This window comes from Camelus bactrianus, chromosome 24, assembly GCF_048773025.1.
Source record: "Camelus bactrianus isolate YW-2024 breed Bactrian camel chromosome 24, ASM4877302v1, whole genome shotgun sequence".
NCBI lineage: Eukaryota > Metazoa > Chordata > Mammalia > Artiodactyla > Camelidae > Camelus > Camelus bactrianus.
Genome location: NC_133562.1, coordinates 5,481,204 through 5,497,153, shown reverse-complemented (window position 1 = coordinate 5,497,153; position 15,950 = coordinate 5,481,204). Strand labels below are relative to the sequence as shown.

Here is a 15,950-nt window from a genome sequence, read left to right as displayed (position 1 = left end):
AAAGAAGAAAGAAAGGGAGGGAGGGAGAGAAAACAAAGACAAAAGGAAGAAAGGGAAAAGAGAGAAGGAGAGAGGGAGGGGAGGCGGGGAGAGAGAAAGTGAAGGAAAGAAAGAGAAGAAAGAGGGAGAGAAAGGAAAATGTATGAGGCATATCAGGAATGATGCCAAGTTCTGGGCTTTTGAAATTTGAAATGCATGAATGCCCCACCTTTAAAACTCTGGCGTACTGGAAGGAACTATGTGGCTAGGTCATGGTATTGTTAACTTGGCAAAGAAAAGAGATTGTTTGCCAAACGTACTGTTGAGGGTGGGTGCTAGGCCATGTACTACTCCCAGGGAGCTGTGAGGAGTGGGGACTGATCCAAAATTCCTGGGTTGGCAAAGGACGGATGCTTTTGACTGCCCAAGGTCTTGCCAAGTCTGTGGTCCCTGAACTGGCTGTCAGAAGATGCTGTCTCGATTTTGGCTTTTTGCTTTCACATCCTGTTTAGTTGAAAAGGCACAAATCACTACAAGCCCAAATGTTTACATATTTAAGTCACTCACGATCAAAGGGGACCTTTTGCAGCAGCTGACATTGTGCTAAAAGAGAAAACAATGCCCCTCCCACAGTCCGTGCTGCCCAGGGATGGGGCCGTGAGCTTTCTGTGCGAAGCAAGGGAGGCTTTTAAAACGCAGAATTTTGTGGAAATAGAAGGAATTTTGGTGAAAAAAAATTAATTAGGCACTTGTCTCTCTTAATGGATTGCTGGTGCTTCAACACCTGCGACTCAGTCTGCGTGTCCACAGACCCACTGGAATGGTGGCTGCCACTCACAAGCATATTTTGATGCCACCATTTCCCCCACTTGGCATTAAGAGCGTCCTGGAGGTCTGATATTGTTGTGTAACATAGTAGAACCATCTCCTTCTCTCCTGGCCGGGGATAAGAAAGGCCAGAGGCTATTATGCGAATCACCAGAATATCCGTCTGCTGAAGACTGACTAAAGAAATAGAGACGAAAAGATCTTGGCTTTCCCTTTGTGAACACACACCTCCAAATACGCAGATCTGGCTCTAGACATTCACTGTTATCCAACTTCACCTGTTTGACAAAGGACGGGGTAGGGGTGGGGAAGCTGATGAGGAAGGAAAAGGCCAAAAAGGGACTTTCTACCCATTTACTCTAGGACAAGTTTTCTCCTCTAATTCCTTGGACGCTGAAGGTAAACTGTCCTAGCAGGAACAGTGACTCTCACTGGTACCGTCTCTGAATAAAGGTGCCAGCCAGTGAAGAAGTAGTTACTTAAGAAGAAGACACAGATGGAAATGTGAAAAACACACACACTGGGAAAATATCATTCTGGAGTTTTCTTGCCAGAAAACTGCTGTCAAACCAGTACCTTCTCTCTCTTATAACCACTAAAGACATATTGATTTGTCAATTTGACAATGTTAATAAATAACAGAAAAGGAGACAGTTTCAAAGCTTCCAGCTCTCCTTAATGCTTGCATTTGTGAAGACCAAAGACGATCGCTTTATAAATTGTTCCAAAATACAGCATGAATATCTACCTTTATGAAAGGCGGCTGAGTCGGGATGGGGACAGGAGGCCAGAACCTGTGTCCCACACACTTACCCACACTTATCTCTTGTTTCTGAACCCGAGATTATGACGGCAATATCGCAACCTGGAAAATATGGCGACAAGCAGAAAGGCAGGACCCAGGAGACTGGGACTACCCTTCAACTAAAAGTTTCCGTCTACGCGTAATGCTACCTTAAAATTGAGGGAAGAGCTGGAATGTTGAATCAGAAAAACGTATACGTAGAAGAGGTTATTGGTGTTAATTATACCCAGCTCTCAAATTAAAAAAGTTTTTTTTGGTGGGGGAGGTAATTAAAAGACTGATACAATTAATAATCCTCTAGCCAGAAAAAAAAAAAAAAAAGAGGAGACATATTACCAATATCCAAAATTAGAGAGGGGACATCACTACAGAGTCTATAGATATTAAAATGATATCAAAGGAATATTATGAATAACTTTTTACCAATAAATTGGATAACATGAAATAGACAAATTCCTTGAAAGACACAAAGCACCAAGGCTCAAGCAGGAAAAAAAATCAATGACCTGAATAGCCCTGAGTCTATTACAGACATTGAATTTGTCGTTTAAAACTTTCCCACAAAGTCAACTCCAGATCCAGTTTCACTAGTTAATTCAATTAAATATTTAATGAAAAGAATTCTGCCAATTCTACACAAACACTTTCAGAAAATTAAAGAGGGAAAAAATACCTCCCAACTCCTGTGAGGCTAGCATTACTCTGAGACCAAAGACAACGGAGACGTTATAAGAAAGCTGCACAGTAGCCCTGTGAATATAGATACAAAAGTATGAACTAAGCCTTGATCTTGGACTTCTCAGCCTCTAGGACTAAATTTTGCTTTTGCTTTGTTTTCTTCTCTTATTCTCTTCGTCCTTCACAGTTTTTCTCAAAACAAACAAACAAAAAAGTCCTTTGACTGCCACTTAGTTTCAGACGGTCTCAAATACAGATGTGTGTATTTTTCACCACCTTTAATCAAAAGCCAATAATGTGGATACTCAACAGGGGAAGAAAGGGGAAGCCAGTTATGGTCCACCCATATTCTTGAACACTGAGTAAGCATTAAAAGAAGTATTTGCCATGAGTTTTTAATAATGAGAAAGTTTTTGTTGTAACACTAGTTGATTTTTTAAATATTACTGTAGGTTATACACAGGATGATTTCAACAACTTTCAAGACATTCATGGAAAAAACATGGGTAAAAATATACCCCTTTATTAGTGCATGATTAATGGAAGGGATTATGGCAAATTTTATCTTCTTTCTGTAATTTATAAATTTCATTATGTATAAATACTATCTTACTTTTTAATTGTTAATTAGATTATTTAATAATACACAATTATTATAGGAAACTTAGAAAACAGTAAGTTATCTCTCTTACCTATCTATACACGCATATAATCATGGTTTTTTCAATTGCTCCGAAATCCATCAGAGAGTTATCAGTTGCCAACATGCTGCTGCTGTATCTTGTCCTCCAAGTAAATCTGCGTGCTATTTTTATAATGAAAAGAAGAATGTTCTTCCTCTTTGTGTCCACTGTTAAGAGTCTCAGAGTCACTAGTGGGCTAAGGTAAGAAAGTCTAGGTTGAACTACTGCTGAAATACAATTGTTCCTTGGGAAGAAAGGGAGGATCCCTTAGCTACCTCGCCTTAGCCAGTAGAAAGGGTTGGTTTACTAGATTTGCTATTTCTCAGCTTCAAAGGCAAGAAGACCACATGCAAATTCCTGGGGAGCCGCCAAAAGGATGGGCGAGACTGGGGCAGGGAGCTCGAGGCCCTGGGGTGGGGCAGCAGCTGAGGCGAGCGTTCCTGGGGGAGGAGCCGGCAAGACTGGCCCGCTTCACTTAGGATCTGTCCTGCATAGCAGCAAAAATGTGCCACACGGAGCCTATCGAAGGATCCCACGAGACGAGCTGGGAAACAGGAACTGGGGACAGAGAACTAATGTTTGATGGAGAGGAGGGGTGTCTTCATTGGCGTAAGAAAGCAACCTTGCTTCGAAACCATATGCATTTGTTGTCCCTGGCTTGATGCTGCTGTGGCATTTAAATTAGTGACCTTCAGACAGCATTCCTCTGTGCACAGTCCGCACCAGGAGGCAGCTCTGGAGAAGGGACCTGCCACATCCACCACCGATGGCTTTTTCAGGATGTGACAGCTGCTTGCAGGAAGACTGGTACCCCTCCATTCCCATTCCTTTTCTTGGAGTTGATGGGTTATCCAGGGCATTTTAGTTTTTTATTAACGAGCTATTAACTTTTCCTTTTGTTTGGAGAGGGAACACAGAAGAGCACCCTGAATTTACCAGTCTCCCTCTTAATACACGAACCCGCCAGATGGACTTTGCTATGTTAGATCTGGTTCCTAAACTGTGATGGTTCCAGAAGGTGACAATGAATCCCTTGGCCTCTTATAAAGTCTTTTCATCTTCCTCTCTCTGCTCTGTCTCTTGCTTTCTCTGGCTCTGTTTACTTTCTTTTTCTCACTTTTTGTTAGATTAATGTTGTTTATCAGTCTGTTTATTTGGGGAAGGAAGAGATGGATGGTAACGGCAATCTTGTCTTTATCGCTAGAAAATTAAAAAAAAAATCCTCCAGCTGTCCTTAGGAAGTCTTGTCTGCCCAATTTTATGTTTTAAGATCCTATCTAAATGAATAGCACCAGCAAAATTATAAAAATAATTATAATTAGAGACAGAAGATACAAGCAATCTTGGCCTGACAGTGGATCTCTTTTGGAAAGGTTGAAAACAATCCTTAACATCAATTTTAGTTGCTTGTTTACTTTATAGCGGTTAGCTACAAAGTGATCTTTGAAGATGGGTATGTTTTGGAAGGTTAATCACCAAAATTGGGTCTGCCAGCCTTTTGCGGGGATGAATTTAAAATAAATTACTCAGTTTACTAAAGAACTAAGCATCCTACAAACTTCAGTAATTTATTAAATGTTCAACTTTTTAACAACAGGATAAAAGTAGCTCATTTGAAGTGTGGGGGTTGCTCTTAGGTATGTCCAAATAATGTAATATTTATCATTCCTGTAGATAGACCTGTGTCAGGGTTATTACTTTGATATATAGAGTAGTTGACTGCAGGGGAAACGTTTGAAGTAAATTTGAAAACATTAAGATGGTATTATCTTATTTTTTTTAAAAGATAACATTCTCTTTGAGGGGGGGTAATTAGGTGTATTTATTTATTATTATTTTTAATGGAGGGACTGGGGATTGAACCCAGGACCTCATGCATGCTAGGCATGCACTCTACCACTGAGCTATATCCTCCCCTCAATATTCTCTTATTGCTTTCTTGGGACATCAATATTTAGAGAGATTCTATTTAGGTACCTAATAGAATAGGAAACACTTATATAGTGCTCCTATGTGTCAAGTATTACTAAAAGTTTTATTAATTAAACAAGGGTTTATTTACTCCTCTCTCCCTCCAAACACTTTTTTACTGTCTCTATAGTTCTGGCTTTTCCAGAATGTTGTATAGTTGGAATCATACAGTCTGTAGCCCTTTTAGAACGGCTTCTTTTACTTAGTAACATACATTCAAGTTTCCTCCATGTCTTTTTGTAGCTTGATAGCTTATTTCCTTTTTAACACTGAATAAAATTCCATTATCTGGATGTACCACAGTTGATTTATCCATTTGCCTACTAAAGGACATCTTGGTTGCTTCCAAGTTTCGGCAACTAGGAATAAAGCTGCTGCGAACATCTGTGTGTGTGTTTTTGCGTGGACTTAAGCTTTAACTCCTTTGGGTCAACACCAAGGAGCGCAGCTTCTGGATCGTATGGTAGGAGAATGTCTAGTTTTGTAAGAAACCACCAAACTGTCTTTGAAAGCAGCTGTACCATTTTGCATCCCCACCAAAAATAAATGACAGTTAACGATGCTCCACATTCCGGGCAGCATTTGATGCTGTCACCGTTTTAGATTTTTGCTCATTTTGTGTGAGTAGCGGTATCTCATTGTTTCAATTGGCAGTTCCCAAATGACATATGACGTCGAGCATCTTTCCATGTATTTACTTGCCAGCTGCATCATCTTTGGTGAGGTGTATGTTAAGGTCATTTAGCCTTTTCTTAATCAGGTTGTTCATTTTTTTGTTGTTGAGTTTTAAGAGTTCTTTGTGTATTTTGCATAACAGTTCTTTATGAGATATGGCTTTGCAGGTATTTTCTTTCAATATGTGGCTTGTCTTCTCATTGTTGTGACATTGTCTTTTGCAGAAGTTTTCAGTTTTAATGAAATCCATCTTACCAATGATTTTTTTCATGGATCATGCCTTTGGCATTATATCTAAAAAGTCATCTCTATACCCAAGGTTACCTAGATTCTTCTTTGTTACCTTCAAGGAGTGTTATAGTTTTGTTTTTTACACTTAGGTCTGTGATCCATTTTGAGTTAATTTTTGTGAAGGGTATACAGTCTGTGTAGGTGCATATTTTGCATGTGAATGTCCAAGTGTTTCAACACCATTTGCTGGAAAGACCATCTTTTCTTCATTGTATTGTCTTTGCTCCTTTGTCCAAGATCAGTGGACTATTTTATGGGGTCTATTTCTGGGCTGTCTGTTTTGTTCCATTGATCTATTTGTTTAGTCTTTCACCAGCACCGCGTTGTTTTAATCGCCGTAGCATTATAGGAAGTGTAGACGTTGGGAGTGTTAGTCTGACTTTTCTTCTTCTTCAAAATTGTGTTAGCTATGCTGAGTCTTTTCTATCATCATGTAAACTTTAGAATCAATTTGTTAATATTCAAAAAATAACTTTCTGGGGTTTTGATTGGGATTACATTGAATCTATAAACCAAGTTAGCATTTGCTGTTTTCAGTTTCACTGATCTCTGCTCTAATTTTTATTGTTTCTTTTCTTCTGCTTACTTTGGATTTAATCGCTTTTCTTTTTTCTAGTTTGGTAAGGTGGAAACCTAGGTAATTGACTTTAGATCTTTCTTCCTTTCTAATATGTGTATTCAATACTATAAATTCCCCTCTAAGTACTATTTTTGCTGCATTCCACAGGTTTTGAGAAGTTCTATATTCATTCAGTTTAAAGTATTTTAGACTTTTTATGGAGAGATCATCTTTGTCATTTGGAAATGTGTTGTTTAACCTCCAAGTATTTTGGGGGAATTTCCAGCCATCTTTCTGTTATTGATTTCCAGTTTAATTCCAGTGTGGTCTGAGAGTAGACATTGTATAATTTTTATTCTTTAAAATTTATCAAGGTATGTTTCATAGCCCAGAATATGGTCAATTTTGGTGAACGTTCCATGTGAATTTAAGAAGAAAGTGTAATCTGCTGTTGTTAGATGAAGTAGCTGAGAGATGCTGATTATACCCAGCGGACTGATGGTGCTGTTGAGTTCATTTATGTCTTTACTGATTTTTGGCTTTCTGGATCTGTCCATTTTTGACAGAGGGGGGTTGAACTCTTCCACCATTGTAGTGGCTTCATCTATTTTTCCTTGGAATTCTATCAGTTTTTGCCTCATGTATTTTGATACTCTTGTTAGGCACATAAACATTAAGGATTGCTATGTCTTTCTGGAGAACTGGCCCATTTATCATTATGTAATAGTGCTCTTTATCTCTGATAACTTTCCTTACTCTGAAATGTGCTCTGTCTGAAATTAACATAGCCATTCCTGCTTTCTTTTGATTAGTGTTATATGCTGTTATCTTTCTCCATTCCCTTACTTTTAATCTGTATGTGTCTTTATATTTAACATGGGTTTCTCGTAAAAACATATAGTTGGGTAATGTTCTTTATCCGCTCTGACAACCTCTGTCTTCTAACTGGGGTATTTAGACCATTGACTTTTACCATGATTATTGATATAGTTGGATTAGCATCTCCCATATTTGCTGCTGTTTTCTATTTGTTGCCCATATCCTTTGTTCCTACTTTTGTCTCCCACACATTACCCTCTTCTCTTGGCCTATGAGTTATACTTCCTTTTTAAAATCTTTTTAGTGGTTGCCCTGGAGTTCACACTATTCATGTTACAACTAATCCAAGTTCATTTTCAAATAAAGCTATACCACTTCAGGAGTGGTACAAATACCTTATAATAATTGAATAGCCCTAATTCTTACCTCTCATCTTTTGTATTATTGCTGTTTCTCAATTCACTTATACTCAAACGTTTAATATATTCATGTATATTGTTCCCATTATTATTTCAAATGTTAGATCCATTGAGAATAAGATAAATAAATGTTTTGATTTTATCTTCACTTATTCTTTCTCTGATGCTCTTTTTTCATGTTGATCCGAGTTTCTGACCAATATCGCTTTCCTTCTCTTTGAAGAACTTCTTTTAACATTTCTCACAAGTTGGGTCTACTGGCTACAAATGCCCTCAGTTTTTGTTTGTCTGAGGAAGTATTTTTCCCTTCTCTTTTGAAGGATAATTTCACAGAGGATAGTATTCTAGGTTGGTGTTTGTTTGTTTGTTTTTCTCTCTCAAATACTAAACATTTCACTCTATTCTTACTTGCCTGGTTCCTGAGAAAAAGTCACATGTAATTCTTATGTTTGCCCTTCAATAGGAAAGCTGTCTCTCCTTTCAAGATTTTTCTTTGGTTTTCTTTGACTATGACATGCCTAGTGTATTCCATTGGGCATTTATCCTGCTCGGTCTTCTATGAGCTTCCTGGATCTGTGGTTTGGTGTCTGACATTAATCTGGGGGCAATTCTCAGTCACTGTATCTTCAAATATCGCTTTTGTTCCTTCCTCTTTCTTTTCCTCCTGCTACTCTCATTGTACATATGTTATGCCTTCTATAATTGTCCTACAGGTTTTGGATATTCTGTTCTTTTTTTTCCAGGTTTTTTTTTTTCTTAGCTTCCAGGTGTGGAAGTTCTATTGTTATATTCTTAAGCTCAGAGATTCCTTCCTCAGCCATGGCTCATCTGCTAATGAGCCCCTCAAATACATTCTTCATTTCTGGTACTGTTTTAGATCCCTAGCATTTTCTCCTTTATTCTTTTTTAGAATTTCCATCTCTCTGCTTACGTTATTCATCTATTTTTGTATGCTTTCTATGTTTTCCATTAAGGTCCTTAACATTTTAATCATAGTTTAAAAAATTCCCGATCTGGTACTGCCAGCATTCTTGTCATAGATGACTCTGGGTCGGATGCTTGTTCCATGTCTTCGAGCTGTGTTTTTACCTTTCAGTGTGCCTCGTGAGTTATTGCCGAAAGATGGACATGATGTCTGGGTAAAGGGGACTGTGGTGAGTAGGGGTTTAGTACATGTGGTGGTGAGGTGGTGGGGAGGGAAGCATTCTGTGGTCCCTGATTAGGTCTCAGTCTTTCAGTGAGTCTGTACCTTTGGACTGTGAACTTCAAGTGTTTCTCAGTTTCTCCCCGTGTGGGACAGAAGAGCTAAAGGGGCCTGGGATTGGGTATTTCCCTTCTGTCTGGTAGGCTAGGCTCTGATTAAAAACCCAGCAGATGAAGCTCTGGTAGGCAGACTGTGTTAAGAATAGGATGCTCTGGCATATTTCAGAATAGTTCCTTCCCCTCTCTCTCTGCCAGAAATACAGGGGAATTTTTCTCTGATATTCCCTGTGAGGACCTGGTAGAGCTTCTGCAGGGAAAACTCATGGAAGTGTGGAGACTCCCTTTAACTGGGCCCCCCTAAAAATTACAGCTCTCAGGCTCGTCCTCACTGAGTGGCCAGCTCAGTTTTTCAACCCTGGTGCTGGGTCCCTTGGGGGTTTCTCTTGGGGGTGTCTGCTCCAGGAAGTTGTGGTTCTCTGTGTCTGCCTGTCTATCCAGTATGGGGGGCAGTGATTTGCCCTGTGACCTCACTTCTCTGACTGACGTAAGAAAAGTTGCTGATTTTTCGGTTTGAACAGCTTTTTACTTGTTGTTAAAGACAGAGGAGTGACTTCTAAGCTCCCTACCTGCAGGGCCAGAGTCAGGACGATCTCCTTTTTACACATAAAGAAACCAAGGCACAAAGATATTTAGTAGTTTGATCAAGGCCAACCAGCCAGTACAGGGGCAGAGCCAGGATTTGAATCTAGGAGCGTTGGCCCAAGAGTCTGTGCTCTTAACCAAGACATCACTGAGGAAAATAAGGTGGGTTGGTGGGGGTACCACTATCAGTAAAATACAGTGCCATCCATCATGGTCCTCATAGTTTGGCTGGGAAACTCACATACCTCTCTGGATGAGATCCTCACTTGTAAAATAAATGTGCTGATCTCAGAAGTCCCTTCCAACTTCTGGATTCTGTGATCTTCTCAAATGCTAAATTTCCCACTTCTAGATACTAAGACTCTAAAGTAAGCTTATGTTGAAGAGCAATCTAAAGAAACCGGTGATTCGGGATGACGACGTGGAATCTTCTCTTCTTCCTACTCCTCATTCATTCATCGCTCACCAAACACATACTCAACATGAAACACTATTAAGTTCTAGAAATAAAGACAGGAATAAGTCCTCTTCTCTTAAAAAGTCTCTGGTCTAAAATAGGAAGGCGTTTTGAAGAGGAATAATTTGGCCATACAACAGCGCTTCACACAGTGGTTTGCACGTGTGCACATGACGGCTTCTTCCACCGTCAGGACGGGGAAATCCCCCTCCTCTCCTCTTGTGTTCTTGTGTCTGGGCCAGTAATACAACTGACACAAGACAGATTAACAAGAGAAAAAGCAGCGCATTTAATTTGTGTGCACAGAGGTCTCATAGAGACGGGACCTGAGAAGTGGCCAAAGCAGGTAGCGTTTATGCTTCTTAGACATAGAAGCAATAAATTTGGGAGGAATTGACAGGACAAGGAAACTTAGGCGTGGGTGGTTAATTAGTAAGGGATTCAAGCAAACTTTGGGCTTGGGGAGTAAGTTAGTAAAGAAGTAACAAGTGTACAGGCTTCCTAGCCCTGAATTCCCTGCCTCTGGTGATAAGGATGCCCGCCTACCCCGCAGTACAAGGAGGGCACTTTTCTTTTGGGAGATTTATTTCCTGCTTTCAGGGAGAAGGAAAGGAGGGTAAAAGTGTCCCTCTTGCATTGACTGTTCCTTAAATAATTTTAATTCAAAGCAATCGACATGCCACTGAGGCATCTTTTGGGCCCCAGTACTACTATTCTAGCTGAAATTTAAATGGAGTGCTCTCCAGCATTAAAGTAGAGGAAGGTGTCTGCTAACACTGACACAGGCTTACGCTCTAAATGCTCCTAACAGTTAATGGAAAATATCAGGGAACCTTGAAGGTTTATTACGGGGGAAAGTGCTCGCACCATACTTGCCACCATCAAGACGGCAGAGGATGAGTGCCTGTGGACTCACCATTTCTCCTCTTCTACTTGAACTCCTACGGACTGGAACTTACTGGGCGCCTTATTTTCCCCTGGTTTGTCAGGTTCCTCAGCGTCATCCACCTGAAGAAATAAAAGCAGAGGTGCTCTGTTCTAGTTCTCCTGCTTGAAAAACAAAGTCACGTTTCATTACAAACATCTCTGGTATTACTGGAATGTTTGTGATGTGTAACCTTTCTGTTCACTATTTGTGTATTTGATGAGCCCCTCACTACATTATTAGCATGCGTTTTGACCCTGATTCCAGTGAAGTGCAGTTTTGTTCACTCCCAAGCTGCCTGGTCAATGTCCATGGTTCCTCCGTAGACGTGTGAGGACGTACTTACCTGTGAGTGCTGTACTAGAAGGGAGCACCTCGTGGGATTGTGTTTTTGAAAGATTTGATTTTGCAGATAACAAAATACAAAAAAAGGAAGAAATTTCACTTTATCATAGTTAGAATTGTTGACATCAGGAGATTTAGCTATTAACCTTATTAAGATAAACTATAGAGTATCTTCATTTTGTTCCCCTTAAGTTAAGGAATTGGCTTGGATATCACTCCATCGCTTCTAAACAGCTTTGTAAATCTTATGGTTTACATGGAAAATGTGTTTATATATAACTGAGAGCTTATGTGACACATGAGGCCCAAACCCAAATTTAAAATAAATCTCAAGGGGGCAGGGGGTGGGAAGAGATAGACTGGGATTTCAAAATTATAGAACAGATAAACAAGATTATACTGTAGAGCACAGGGAAATATATACAAGATCTTATGGTAGCTCACAGAGAAAAAAACGTGACAATGAATATATATATATGTTCATGTATAATTGAAAAATTGTGCTCTATACTGGAATTTGACACATTGTAAAATGATTACAAATCAATAAAAAATGTTGAAAAAATAAATAAATCTCATGACTCTTCAGAGCAATTAGATTTATTCCTCTTTTTCCTCTATGTTTTTAATAAATTATTTTTTTAAATATGAAAGCAATTTAATGTAAGTTTTATCATTTGTCTTTTAAATTTTGTCCTTCATTGCAGAGGATCTGAAATTACTCTGCAGTCAATCTAGCTTTGATAGTTTGGAAAGGCCTTCTTTTCCCTGAGCATATTTTTATTTAGTTTTTAAATTTCAGCTTTATTCCCCAAGGGGGTGCAAGGTCCACCTGCAATATCAAGTGGATGCATGGAGTGAACGGAGCAGACTCCTGCTCCGATTCCCTGCTCCAAAAGTCCGTTTAATAGACTGTCCTCGGACAGAGAACGCGGAAAACTACTGACCACGCTTGCTAGAGAACGGGAAGGCAGCCTTGAGCCGGGGCACTGGCAGAGCGGGCACGGACACCACTGCAGCGAGGTTTTGGTGGCAGCAGAGAGACGGGCTCCCTCCCAAACACACCAGGGGCAAGCGGGCATTTACATCCGGGGGGCGAGGTAGGGGTCAGTGGGTAAAAAGCACTAAGAAAACACATCAAGATTAAGAGGGGGTTCTGGCTGGCCTGATGTAACATTTAGGTTAGGTCTGAAGGCAGGCCAGGGGGCTCAGACGTCACCTGAGGATGGTGGGGGAGTGAAGAACCCATCAGGTGCCGAGGGAGATGCGGTATCAGGGGCTGGGGATTCGGGTAAACTCACTTAGTAAGACTCTCACTAAAACCAGGCGATGAAGGAGGGACACATAAACACACAAGCGGAGGTCTGGCTTGGAAGAGAATTTGGGAGCATGACTAGAGTGTGCTTAAGGAGAAACTCTGACAATACGATCTTCACAGTTTTTCTTTACTGTAAGTCAGCTGACTGTGAATCAGAGATGATGCGACCTTTTTATTTCTCAGATCCCTCTTTCAAATCATACTAATGATTCATTTTGTTTGCATCGTTCTAATTAGTTCACTCAGCTTGGCCGAGGCAAGTTTTGCCATTTGCAGCTGGACTTCTCTCTTCAGACAGGACATAGAATGTACCTCAGCATACCTGGGCATGTAGTAAAGGAAGTGCAGTCTCAAAGAGGTTTATCTTTAGCTCAGAGAATGCGGAAGCAATGGCATGCTACACGATGTGAAAGAGCGAGCTTAAAGCTCTTTGCGGTTGTTTCGCAACGTGAATTAAATGGAAATAGATGGACGCCACAATCTAACATCTGGAGGAGTTATGGTCTGAAGCTGGTATGTGAAACTCATTTGTAGTTGAAATTACTCTTGAGAGACCAAAAGTTGGTGTAACCGACTGCTGCCACGGGCCACGGTGGGGGAGGGGGACAGGAGTCAGAGGTAGGAAGAAGGGGGAATTCATTCTTTGCTCTGTGTACTTTTGTACTGTGTGAATCCTTTACAGCAATACTGTATGCATGTAACTTTAAGAAAAAAACCAAAAAAATTTACCATGAATGTTACCCTTGACTTTTTAGAAGACATAAAGCTTCGCTCTAAATCCAAAGCAGCTAGTTACCTGCACCATCCCAGGACTAGAACACCAGAAGAAAACACCAGATAAAGTAGTTGACTTGAGTTTTGGAGACATCTTCTTTAAAAATACATATTTTAAAATATTCTAGAATCATCTTTAGTGCTGTGAGAGGCTCCCACTAAAAGACCATGGTCGAGGAGAGCATAGCTTAGCATGCATGAGGTCCTGGGTTCAATCCCCAGTACCTCCATTAAATAAAATAAAATAAAATAAAATAAAATAAAATAAAATAAAATAAAACAAAATTAAAATAAAATAAAATAAAATAAAATAAAATAAAATAAAATAAAATAAAATAAAATAACTAAATCTAATTACCCCACCACCACCACCACCAAAAAAAGGAAAAAAAGGAACATGGGAGCCAAGACTTCACACCCACCACACCCATCTTGGGCTATTTAACGCACATGCTCAGTGGGGGAAATAGCACAGTATTTATTATTTGGATAAAGTGCCTTGTTCTGGTGACTTCCCCGTTGTCCAGAGGCTCCAGGCCCATCTTCTAGACCCAGCTGCTCTGTGGCACAGGGGCCGGGACTCTGCACACTGCCCTCCCCAGCCTTTCCTGCCGGCCCCCCTCCGGTTAGGGTCTAACAAAGGAGGGTAGGACGAGGGGCTTCCTTCCTGCTTCCACCCCCTGCTGGCAGCTGTGGCTCAGCTCGGCCCCCCGGACAGCCCGACAGCCGGTGCGCCAGCTGCTCCCTTGGACGTCCCGGCACCAGCTGGCCACGCTCATCTCAGCGGTGGGAGGCCACCACGGGCCTCTCCTCGGTGTTCCTGAATTCTGGTCACCCTGCCTTTCCCCTTCTGCTCCGTAGTCCGAGGCGGGTGACTGCGTACTGCGCACCTCCACGGCTCTCTCAGCCTTCCCATCCCTGGAGAACCAATTTTGTGCATTAAGCCACCTCTGTTTGAGAAACAAGTGTAGCTTCTGTTTTCTGGAATGGGATTCTAACCGATTCCATACGGCTTACATTCATGCAAGTTAAAAATGCTTGGGATGTCAACCAAAGGAGGAGGCTGACGCCTTCCACTCTGTGGTTTCAGAATTACCCAGGGAAGCTCTTTTCGAAAGCATGCCAGCTATTTCCCTTAAGAACTGCGATGCTCAAGGCACGGACAAAGGGAGAGAGAAAGGAAGTGGGGGTCACCAGGATGAGACTGGAGGGTGTTGTACTCTGTGCCAGGCCTGCCCCACACACCCAAACTCACAGTTTATTTGCATCAAGGTGTTGTCATCTTCTTAAGCTTTAGTCACTGCATGTAAATTTATCTCTGTGACTTTAACCTCCTGGTTAGACCCAAATAGTGACGAATGTCACCTCTCCTACATAGTAACGTAGGCTCATCTACTTAACTTTATGAAGAGGCATTCAAAAATTTTAAAGACGTTGCAGGGTTAATTCAATCTCTGTCCTGAAAACAATGGAGAAAGCCCTTGGCAGATGATACAGTTTTGGAGGTTTTGGCTAATCAGAATTTTAAAGGAGGCTAATGCTGACAGTAATAACGAAGCCCAATAGTTACGGGGCCCTCAGTGTGCCAGGCACTGTGCTTCGAAGCTCACACGCACTGCACCAGTCAGTTTTCATTACCGCCTCTAACGCACCCACTGAACAACAACTGTTATTGCTCCCATTTTCCAGGTGAGGAAACCAAGAACTACTAAGGACTTGGCCTAAGTTCACACAGGTTGGAAATCATTATCATATAAACTTTAGGTATGGGCTTAATTTTAAATGTTGGGAAAGACTTGGAAACTCTGACCCTAAAGAGGGAACGTGTGAGAAGGATTCCAGGGCCCTAGTATCACATATTTGGTGGATTAGGATCTAAATTAGATTATAGTGTAATGAATTTGATGACTATTTTGTATTCTAAATTTTAATTTACTTGTTATTTTCCATTGAAGAAGTAGCATAATGTGGTCACATTAGCTGTCAAAGTACAATCTGAGCTCTGTCAGCATAAGCTGTGTGACCTTGGGCAAGCTACCTAACTTCTCTGTGTCCTCATTTCTAGGGCAGGGATAATAACACCACCTATGAGGGTTGTTACGGGGACTGAATGAGTTAACAATAAGGCGTGCAGTGCGCTCATATAATTTCTGTAGCTGTGAACACTGATGGGAGGAGGATTAAGAACAATTCTTTTGCTCAGTAAAATAGCCAAATATCCAGAGAGTAGGGTGGTCTCTGAAACAAAGGCATTCTCCCCAGCTTGATTTGTGAATTTCAGAGTAGTTCCATCTTCCTGGGCGAAAATAATGATCATAAAAGTCGGACAGCACATAGTTTATGGATGCTTCATTCTAAGCACTATTTGGAGAGTAACCTGTAAGACCAACCAGCAGAGCTGGGAGGTGATTAAGGTAGATTCACAAAAGCTTTTAAATAAAACAAACAGTAAGACTGATAAATAATTACCTTGAAAATACATTGTTGAGTGGAAAAAGGCAAGATATAGAATATGTGAGTTATATGCTGCTAAAAAGGAAATAAATAAAATATATATTTGCTTGAATAGACACAAAATG

General features: G+C 40.6%; 1 protein-coding gene across 9 annotated transcripts in view; it reads right to left on the bottom strand.

Moving 5' to 3' along the window:
• Positions 1–15,950, bottom strand: part of DLGAP1 (DLG associated protein 1) — a 383,227-nt gene that overhangs the window by 28,096 nt on the left and 339,181 nt on the right. For all 9 annotated transcript variants that reach the window (XM_074352496.1, XM_074352492.1, XM_074352497.1 and 6 more), the window contains one exon: positions 10,926–11,017. In XM_074352496.1, the coding sequence (XP_074208597.1) occupies positions 10,926–11,017 (92 nt within the window). The remainder of the gene's footprint in view (positions 1–10,925; positions 11,018–15,950) is intronic.